Below are 10,984 nucleotides of genomic sequence, written 5' to 3'. Positions count from 1 at the left end.
AAGGCAGCACAGGCCGTCGGCTGTTTAGAGAACTTTCCGGGCTCATAGACGGGATGATGGTGCTGTAGCTTCACTCTGTTGGCTATAAGTACACAACAGAGACTTTTAGTATGAAGAGTAGTCTTAGTTTCTCTTCGGAAAAAAAGAAAGGGAAAAAAAGTCATCTGTTGAGGTTGAACCTCCAGCTTCCCTCCTCCCCCCCCGCTCTGGTTTAACTCCTCACTCCCCCTAGCGGCGGAGCTCCCAGCCGAAGAGCGTCACAGTGCCGGTGTCGGTCCCCACAGTCAGAGTGAAAGTTGTCTCCGCTCGGAAAAGCGGGGGTTCGGGACTCGCCAGTTCGCACCGCCGTAGATTCACGCGCTTACTCCCGGAGAGATGAGGCGGAAAGAGAAGAGGCTGCTGCAGTTCGCTGGGCTGCTCATAGCGGCTCTTCTTTTTCTCCCAAATGTCGGGTTGTGGTCTTTGTACAAGGACAGAGTCTTCGACAACTCGCCCGACTCAGTGGACGGTCCGGGCGGCATCCCCCAGATACAGGTAAGGGAGGCTCGGCCGTAGCGGCTTCTGTCGCCGTGTGACCGCGGTGGAGGTGTCCGCGAGAAACACTTCAAATGGGAGTTTGTTCGCACTGAGGAGGCGCAGATTCCGCGGAGTACACACTCCACAGTGCCCCTGTTCTCGCTTCGGAAGGTTTAACCCCGATATATCAAGCTTTTAGCTGCATTCCCATGCTGTGCGTGCGTGTGTGTAACATGACTTGCCAAGATGGACTGTGTTTTAGCGCTGTCTTAGCAGTGGGAAGACAGCGGTTAGAGCGACTAGGATGAACGGGAAGCCACGTAGCTAACCCCGACCTGAGCGTGGCAGTAAACTTACAATAACACAGACTTCAGGAAGTTGTCAAAAAATGTGAAGCTCGCCGTGCTGCGTTCACAGGGTGACAGACGTCAGATCGCGGTTAAAAAGTGCAGGGAAGGATTACTTTCACGTGATCGTTCCTTTGTATCCAGACTCTGTTCTTTATCACCTACAATGTATCGCTTTATTTAAAGAATATGAAAAGAACCACCTATGTGTAGGCCTACATAAACGCATGTAGCAAAACGAGGCTCTACAGTCTGCTGGCTAGTTTCAACACAGACGCCCAACCTCTTTTCCCCCCACAGCTCAAGGTATCAGCTTCAAACTGCGTGTACTGCCCAAGTAAGCGAATGACAACCAAAGATGTTCAAATCAGAGTGACATAAACCGTGAAACACTCCCGGGCTTGTCATACTGGGAAGCAGATACGTGGTGGCGGTGTTGTGAATCCATTTTTGAGCGCTCTGTAGAGAAATTGTGCCACAATTTGCAAAATGTTACTCATTGCAGAGCTTCTGCAAGTTCTTGTTTGACAAGATTTTCATGGGCAGCCACTCATGAGAAATAAATGAACATCCTTACAGGCTCTCCGGTCAGAAAGTAGTAGACAACTTTCTAGCTCTGTGAAACTTCACATTTTGCCTAAACACAGTTTTTCCCTCAATGCTTTCACATTATGTGTATTATGTGTTCAGTGCGTAGGTTCTCATTGGGCCTTCATCTTAAGGTGATGTTGAAGCAGCTGATAAAGTTGGACTGAGATATTTAGCAGTAGCTGCTATGGTTAGCATCAGCTAAAGTATGAGTAGGAATGTTAGACGCCTGCATGTGTGTAAAAAGAACTTTGTGTTGTTATATCGCAGCATTGTATTTGCTGACACAACCCTTTTTTTGTGCAGTGAGTCATTTCTGTTACATGAAACTGACTGAACCTGATGGGTCACATTTAGAATAGAATAGGACAATAGCTTTTAGTTGTCATTGTACATGTACAACAAAATTGTAGGTGCTTCCTGTGTCTTTGCAGTAGCCTACATAAATGTAGTGTGATGGCACACACCCACATATAGCACTGCTTGAGTGCCATGCCATATAGTAGCTTGTTATGCCCCTCTGCGGCTGCACTGCCAGAGACTTTAGGTGTTGTCTGGGTCTAATTGCTGATTGTCTAGCTGGAAAAGCTAACCTCAGGCAGGTCTTTAAACACACCTCGTCAGCTGACACAAAGGCGTGTCTGAGGTTAGCTTGGAGGAGTTGGCACTACTTCTAATCACCGTGCTTTTTTTTTTTTTTCTTAAAAAAAAAAGCTTAGGTTATTACTTAATTTAAAATAAATGCCAATATTTCATCAAACTCTGTCAGTTTCCACTTTATGTTGCAACTTTGAGCTGTGTTGTAACTGTATCTTTGATTCCTTTGCTCTAAGAGACTATGAGAATTAAACCAACACATTGGTTGTGCAGGCATGCAGTCGTAAAAGACAAGACGCACAGCTCAGGGGGGATGCTCTGGATGCTACGCATTGGTCACATGCTAATTGGCACCTACAGACTAACAATGCACAGCTGTGTGGGGTGCTTCTTGAACATCACTCATCCAGCGTGTGTGGAGACGTTGCTGGGTACTCTGGCTGCCCAGAAAGACGACAAATGAAAGACTGCCAGAATATTCCTAGTGGAGCTCATGCTCAATAACTTGGATATAGATTTCTGAAAGTAATTATTTGGCTTGTATGGAACACCAAACTAGTGTTACATGATATTTGAGATTTTCTCTTACATTGTGCATTTGTATCCTAATGTTGTATGGGTAATGTTGTAAATTTGTAACCACACCCTGAAGGTTCAGCAGCTAACAATGACTAATGATATATTATGATGTACTTGGTTTGAAAAGTGCACTAAACTGGCAACCTGTAGAAGCCAAAATAAAAATCTGTTGACAGATGCCTCCACTTTCAGCCTGTAAATGAACATACAGGTGGGGATAACATGACATTGAATTTGTCTCAACAGCCAACAGAATGTTTCTGCAGTAGGGTAGAAGAGTAAAAAGCTTTTGGAAATAATGTCATCAGATTCAGTTAGCATGGGCTGACATAAGTTAAAAAGGAATGAACAAGTGAGAGGCCCAAGCTGATGCTGGGTAAGTTATGTTGGTCCACTTTCCTTTTTTTTCCCCAAGAAAATGAAAGGGCCCAACAAATCAGACCACATTTGGTAGACAATGGCAGCTTCTCTAATTCAAATGAGCCAAAATCTGCTGAATAGAGGCTTTCATGGATGTACGGGCTTGCATGTGTGTTAGTGTGAACTTTGTGGTGGTTGCCGATTGCCAGTTGCCCAGTCTAGCAAACTTGGCTGGAGTGGAGAGGACAGAGAAAAGGCAGCTTTGGTGCATCAGTTAGAACTTCTTTCATATCTCTGAATTAATCAAACCACTTTGCTATTTAGCCCGCAGATGTTAATAAATGCCCCCTCAGAAGTCCACAGTGGTGTCTTCTGTGTCTTGTTGTTATCTGTGAATAACATTGCATTGTGGGAATGATAAAGCCAGCCTATTCTGCACAGATCTCTACGGATTACTTTCCCCCGCTCAAGTTTGTATTTGATATCTTAAATGACAAAGAAATGTTTTGAATGGGGATTAAAGGACATCCGCAAGGCAGGGAAAGCCTGTTACATATTAGCAAGCTGTGTGATAACAGCTGTCAGCCGCCACAGCGGTTTGATAAGGGAGTAGACGGCCTGATCTGAAGAATGAAGCCAACTTATACCATTAATAGAAGAGCATTTAATGGCACAAGAATGCTGCAAGTCATTTAACAAGTTCCGTCTTTAACAAAGACGCCAACTCAACTTTTTCGATGTGGCACCTTCAGTGTAGATGGACATGTTCATCCATGGCACTCTGCTAATATAATTCTGTCTGCATCAGGTGCACGTAGTGTAAGCTGTAATCATGTGCCCGTGCATATGGTCTCTGAATGAGTAGTCCACACTGCTCCAGAAAACACAAGCTGGCTTAGCTCTTCCCCACCGTGACAGTGACAGAAAGGTAATTTGCACATTTCCTGGCTCATATTAAGGACTCGTGTTGAAGCAGAGGTGGCTCAGCTTCCTCCTGCCTGCTCCAGCAGTTCAGGTTAAGTGGAGGTTAGAGAAGATGAGAAGAGAGGGTGGAATTAAAAAAAAAAAGAGGCTGTGTGGTCTGACCTGCTGCCGGTTGTGCTGAGCAGCTAACTGATTGCATGAGTGGACTGGCTGATAAAAGCATTTATGCTAACTTGCTAAAGCTTTTAATTGTTCTTACACAGTGTTTTGGTATTTTGCTAAAAATGTTTCTTCATAAGCAGAGTTTTGGTCAGGTCTTAACTTCCTCATCAGGAGTGACATCATTGACCTTTCGAACTTAAATACTATTCTTAATGGTCTTGAATATTTTTAAAGCTATTCAAATCAAGTTGCCTGATTTTTTTTTTTTTTTTTTTTTTTTTTTTAAACATTAATCTCATTTGTAAAGGGGGCCTTTAATGCTCATTTTCAGAACATACTTTTATCCCCCTTTGGCAGGCAGCACTGTGGGCATCCAAGTTTGTCAATACTAACTCGAATGGAGCCACGTAGGAATATTCAAATTGACACCATAGATTTATCCACTAAAAATCTCAGATGAGTTTGAATATGAGTGCCCTTGAGGTCAGGTTTTCTGAGAGTCTTGCCATAACCAAAGAAGGAAGTGACCTAGGATTTTGAAATTGATACCATAGGTGTATCAACTTGAAATGTTGGATGAGATCAAATCTCGGTGATTTTGACTGTAAGGTCAAGTTTTATGAAGATCTCATGAACATGATTACTCAAACGATGCAACTTAGAATTTAGAAATTGATTATCATAGATGCATCAACTTGGAGGCTAAGGGGTAGCCACTATTTTTATCTTTACAGTAGCTTTACTGAAATAGCTTCACATCATTGTGTGGACAAAATAATCTGTATACTCAGGCTTGGTGTAGGCCTTCAGGTCACCCTCTGTCTGTAAGTTCTGCTCTCCTTCTAAGGCTAGTTTTCCTTTAGCTCGGCTTTCTTCTGATTGGCTTCTGCTAGCTCTGTGCTTGCAGCCAGAGTTGAGTGCCTGAGATGACCAACGTTATTGTCATCATGCTGAGCTGAGATTAGGAAAAAATGTGTAAAGTGATGCATTTAGAGCAGTCTGAATCCTGAGCTTTTGGCTGCGGCCAGCATGATTATGAATCTGAATAAAAGGTCATTTTAAATGAACAATCTCCAAATGTCACCGCTTATAGTTTGAGCAAAAACCAAACACAGGGGACAGCTGTACAGCATCTAGCCTTTATTGGTAAACGTGAGTTGGGGCGATGTGCAAGTGTAAGGCAGGTCTTACAAGTCTATCACAGGGTTAAAAGAGAGAGACGGAGACCAATTCACACCCACTTAACATGTATCTCTGTGGATTGTGGGACAGAGCCGGAGTACCTGGAGAGAACCCACTCGGGCACAGGGAGCACACACAGGAAGCCGTCAGCTTTATGACAGGTTCAGACTCTGCTGTGAGGCAACGCTCCTATTCACTGCACCAACGTGCCGCCCACAATTTTTCAGAAAACCGCTGATGATCATTTTATGACTGGGGCTGCTGCTACCAGATGTGCCCAGCTGTTATGTAACAGATAACTATGTTTGGGCCAAGACTTTCCATTCATTGCACCTTTCGCTGATAGAATCTAAGGATGAATGCAGGTAATTAAAGCTAGCGAACATCGAAGGCCTGCTCGAATATCATTGGTCAATCATGCTGGGACTACAAATGACTAAAAGCAGAAACTGGAAAGCTTCGGCACAAAGTGTCATCCCTTGGCTGCAGATTCCTCGCTGCCACTATATGTTTATAGAGGTGATGATGGAGAGACTCATGCTGTGTTTACTTAGTTTGTTCAACGCCTGGAAACAGCTGGTTAGCAAGAAGAGATGTTCACAAATAGTGTTGCAGTCTGTCAATATTTACTGCCAGTGATAAATGTACTCAGGCCAGGGGAGTGTCATTGATACAGTATATCGGTTGTGTTTTAATGTCACTGGAGATGTGTTACACCTTTGTGCTGCAGGCTACGTCGACATCACCATCGCAGTGCTGCTAAAATTACCAGTACTTGTTTTTTGTCTTACAGTTTTGGTTGTCGATTTTTTTTATTTATTTATTTATTATTTGTTTAAAGAAAGTCTTTGAGGTATGTGTGTGCGTTTGCTGATTTTGGCTGATTCGCATTTCTGGTAACATCTTTTTACTTTAACCTCTTTTTGACTGTTTTGCATTGGGAAACCTGATTTATAATATTTCTCGGTGTACTGTGGAAGTTATAGGAGTGACACTTTCATTACACGCATACTACATGTAAATGTAGTGATATGAAAACAGGCTGGGTCTTTTTTTCTTTTTATGTGTTAAAGTGTTGATGAAAAACATGTCATAGCGGCAGTGATTTTTAGGTAGCTCTGCTCTACACACAGCTCTGATTTTATGGCTCTGAAGTGGTTAAAACTTGAATTTTCACCATTGCAGATACTTATTGTTTTGTTTTAGGCACTGATGTGATGTTTGTGAAATTTCATGTGATTTTTCTATTGCATTCCAAAACAGCTGATGGCAGTTTCTTTGTGCCTCCTGACTGTAAACAGAGATATAACATTAAGGTTGAATATGCAGCAATAAGTACTCACCACAGCAAGTAGCTCCACATGTTGGACTTTTTAGCCTGGATGCCCTTCCTGATGTAAACTGCAAAGGGATTTGTTTCTCCTTCCTTTGAGCTTTCACTTGTTAGGCGAGTGTGTAAACAACTATGGATCCACTGATTATGCAGTTATTTAAAATTTTCAATGATCATTAGGACAAATACTGACCTGGAGGAAACTCAAGCCCAGCTGAGCCTAAAACTAGATTGAACTCCATATACTTGTTAGTCGTCCTAGGTCAGGTTCCATTTATACTGGCTCCTGCTAACTGGATGTGATCAGTTCTGATAAGTCCAGAAGATATAGTGTGCACTTGGAAAGAAAGTTGGCCAAGATTCACAACCCTGTCACAGCGAAATGAGAATCATACAGGCTTCTGTACACTGGAGGCTACATTTATGAGCCACACACTATAGGGTGGGTTACTGTTCATTCATCACTGCAGGACCTTGTGCATTTCGCCTCTGACACATGTGCAGTGCGGTACACTCCTTGACTCACACGCACTTGCATATACTGCTTTTACAGTCAGCAGAAGGTCACTCAATGACAGCCTGGTCTTATTAATGAGCAGAGCTCATAGTAAACAAGGACATTTATGTAGAGTGTCTCAGGAAAAGGGGAATCCTAACAGGGGAAAAATATTGCAAGAACATCTTGTTTAAAATTTTTTTTTTTTTTTAAACTGCAGTTTGTTGAACCACAGCTTACTGGACAAATTACTCGAGCGCGCGCTAGTTTCTGTATAAATACCCCCAGTGCTTCAGTCTGATTTTGAATTCCCTGGCTGTCTGCTTGTGATGTATTCCTACCCCACAGTCACAATGCAAATCAGATATTTGTTTGACCCTTCTGTCCTCCAGGCTTCCCACGGGCCTCGAAAAACATTGAAAGTCTGACATTTGTACTTTTGGGGGAAATAAACAAACCTTTGATGCTTTATTTACTTTTTATTAATTCCAAAGAACCATTTACGGGCTGTTATGTAGCTGCGGCTTCACAGACGTATGATTGGACCCAATGAAAGGATTTTAATTGGGAAACTGTATTTTTAACCTACATTGTTATAGACGAGCAAATACTTTAATGGCAGTGTATTGTACGCAGAGACTCTCTGTACATATTAGCATAATGTGGGTGTTACTTATGAAGCCCCTTGAAAAACATAACACGTTAAATAAATGATATCTCCTTTGGCAGCCAAAACTTCTATAGGGAGACGTGTAGAAGTAAGACTTGACATTTTTCTCATCTACAAAACTAAATTCTAGGAACTGGGCCAGCTAGACACAAAGTCATCTAAATGCCCCAGATTCCGATGCCCCGGAACGATCGTCTTCAGGGCCTGGTCCCTGCTTTTCCTCAAACTGTTTGACCTGGAGCTATGTGTCTGTTTCCACTGTTGCTATTCTGATAAACATTAAAGTTGAATAAGAGTTTAGCCTTTGGTCCTGTGAAAAAATCTCTTTTCTGCTCTATCGACGTTATGTGGGAGAGAGGGAATGATGTTTCATGCCAATAGCAAGCAGCGATTTCAGAGTGCTCGGGAACCTCGAGGCTGCGCCTACAGGAAATCTGAATCCAAAGTGTGCAGAAACAAAATTGAAATTGAATGGATTTAGGCTGCCCTCGCAAAACATGTTCTTGCACCAAAAATACACGCACACAGGTCTGGCCTTCCAGGCACGTTTCTGGAATTGGGAGTAATTTTAGGCTGCACTGAATTTCTTTATTTGACAGCAAGTGTAGGAAATGCAAGCTCTCTGCAATTAAGGAAATCACATCAACGCTCCGAATCCTGTGGGGTTAAGAGCAATTAGAGGGGCTGTGAGTGCAGGATTAAGACAATTTAACATGGTTTATGATAACCGCTGTGCGAGTTCATTACACTGCACACAGCTGTACATTAGGATTTGGTGAAAATAAGAGCTCCGCACTGCATTCATTTTGTACTCGCTGAGGTAATTGCTGAGATCGTGAATGTGGATTTAAAAAAAACAAAAAAGAAAGATGAAGAACTTGTTGGACCTTTTTTTTTTTTTTTTTAAATTAGGATTTTTGTGTGCATGTATTGCTTAGTTTTACATTAAAATACTTAATTTTCATATAATCTAACTCCTTACGTGATTTGCTGTGTTGGGCTGTGCATTTAAATAAAATGCTGCCAAGTTCAAAGATACGAGCACTTCTTTGTTGTTGCTAGCATGGTCCTTTACTTTAGCTAGAGCTTAAACACGGATGTGCTGCATTTAGTCACATATTTCATTCTTTAACTTTTCTTTTTTAGATGATGCACTGAATGCAACACTCTGCTGCTGATTCCAACACGCAAACCTGGCGCATAACCAATGCCAATATTTATTCTGCTTTTGTTTAACGTTTGTATTCCAGTGAAACAACTGTTATTATATGTCATTTACCCGCTGAGTGATCTTTCACCTCTTAATCATGCTATCACCAGCACAAAAACACTCACCCACCGATGACTGTAAATTCCTATATATCGGCTGATTTATGGAGATTGGCGCGCGGGTATGTAGTAAAAAATGCACTGATTGCAGTTTTCTTGGTCATTCTGGTGTTTTTAAACATTAGTAAGTTGCACGATCTTCTCTCACTTCCTCACAACAACAGGAAATAAAGCACTCTCTTCTATAGGAAAGAAGTACAGATAATTAACAGGGGAAAATGTTGTGTTTTCTCACTTTTGCCTGACATATTTTACTTTACTAAGCAAAAGTAGGTGCAACAGGTTTGTATAACAAAAAGCCAGCAACTCCATTTTCTGGTGTTTCTAACTTCACAACGTAACGTGATGTCAACTCCTTCTGTTTGTCACTCGGCTCCATAGTTTTCCTTGTTTCTGCTTTGATCCTGTGACTGTTCATAATGAAGCTCCTGGCTTGCGGCTGGCTCTGAGCTCTGGGAAGCTTTAGCTTTAACCACTTTTTCCCTTGTTAGCTGCTTTTAAAATGTCCATGTTGAGCTGTTACAACTCCACGGTTTGCTTCACTAGCAGCTGCCGACCTGTTAGGTGCGACTATTTGCCTGTGACGCTGGCTGTGTGTAAAGCATGAAAGGGCCCAGCATATAAACAGACTTGCGATCACCAGTCTGAGCTGAGAACGCTAAAAATCATCCAGCTCTGGTCAATCTCTAATGTGAAAATGTCAGGGGGCATTCTTTTCATATTTACATATAAAAACATACAATGCGTTAAAGTGCAGGCAAACACCTTTGCCATGCTGTTTAACCCCTAGAGGGTGCTAAAAATACAAAGCAGAAACCCCACAGATGTCAAACAGGATGAGGGTACAGAAACTCAAAATATGTTGAAATGACAGTGAAGACTACTGATCATCTCACAGCCATGAATGATCGAGGCGAGGTAGGTAACAGAGATGACGTTGTGTTAGCAGCATGCATGTATGATTTATTGATTAGAAATATGAACCAGCAGTGAGAATATGCCACTTGCATCTTATCTGAATCTTCGGTGGGAAGCTGTGACTTCTTTTTCTGGACTGAACGTATGAAAATTGGACAGTTTACTGTTTCGTATGGTAACGATGAGCAGCATATTCTGTTTTTGGAGAAGATGGGAACTGAGAATGTTTTCTGCTTGTTCTGCTGGAAATTAATTAGTTGCACGATCCATCGAGTGCTTGTTTCAGCAAACACTAATGCGATGGTGCTGTTTTCATACAGTTCCACAGAGGGCTTTTTTTTTCCTGCTCTGCAAAAGCTGAAATTTTCAATGAAATGCAAAATATGTAATAGAAGCAGCGAATTGTAACATGAGATGTGGTCGTAGTGAGATTAGAGCGAATCACCCGGCTGCAGGATTTTGCGATCAGGAGAAAAGCTCTTAACATCAGTACCTGATGCAGTCTCACTGAGCTGTGGGCTAGCTGTGCTGCTAGACTGGGAAATGAGATTTTATCTTTAATGTGTTAAGCCTCTGGAAATGAGGGAGACTGAGGGGTGAAAGTCATTTGCAAAGACAAGTGGAGTTACTCGCTGCAGTCTCAAGTTGTTGTACTTTATCACTCTGAGCGGAGAGAGAGAGAAAGGAGGGAGGAAGGGAGGGGAGGAAACACCTCAGGAGAAAAAGGCAGAGCACGCGGGTAAAAGAGGTGTTTGTTCACAGTCTGACTTTGTTGGAGAGCGTTTCCTCCCCAGGTTCCTCACACAAGGCAGACGTTGAATCGCTGCTGGCTGCGGCACAGACTGAGCGCGTGCAGAGGCTGCTTTGTATGCCTGGCAGGGATCTGCTGCCCCAGATCAGCACAAGGAGCCAAAAGAGGGACAGGTGCAGCTGAAAGCCTGTGGATACAGAGCAGGGAGTCAGGCTTTTAATTACAGCCACGT

At 42.5% G+C, this 10,984-nt stretch overlaps 1 protein-coding gene across 1 annotated transcript in view; it reads left to right on the top strand.

Annotated features, from left to right (window-relative positions):
* Positions 1 to 253: 253 nt before the first annotated feature.
* Positions 254 to 10,984, top strand: part of LOC146700796 (polypeptide N-acetylgalactosaminyltransferase 10-like) — a 128,907-nt gene continuing 118,176 nt past the window's right edge. Inside the window, exon 1 of the mRNA XM_085471045.1 lies at positions 254 to 534. Within this exon, the coding sequence (XP_085327171.1) occupies positions 376 to 534 (159 nt within the window). The 5' untranslated portion in view covers positions 254 to 375. The remainder of the gene's footprint in view (positions 535 to 10,984) is intronic.

The sequence above is a fragment of the Copadichromis virginalis genome, linkage group LG10, assembly GCF_057382275.1.
Source record: "Copadichromis virginalis isolate Kocher_CV1m ecotype Utaka linkage group LG10, C_Virginalis_male_GT1.1, whole genome shotgun sequence".
Classification (NCBI taxonomy): Eukaryota; Metazoa; Chordata; class Actinopteri; order Cichliformes; family Cichlidae; genus Copadichromis; species Copadichromis virginalis.
The sequence above is the reverse complement of the archived record's forward strand: the minus strand, read 5'-3'. Positions and strand labels throughout refer to the sequence as shown.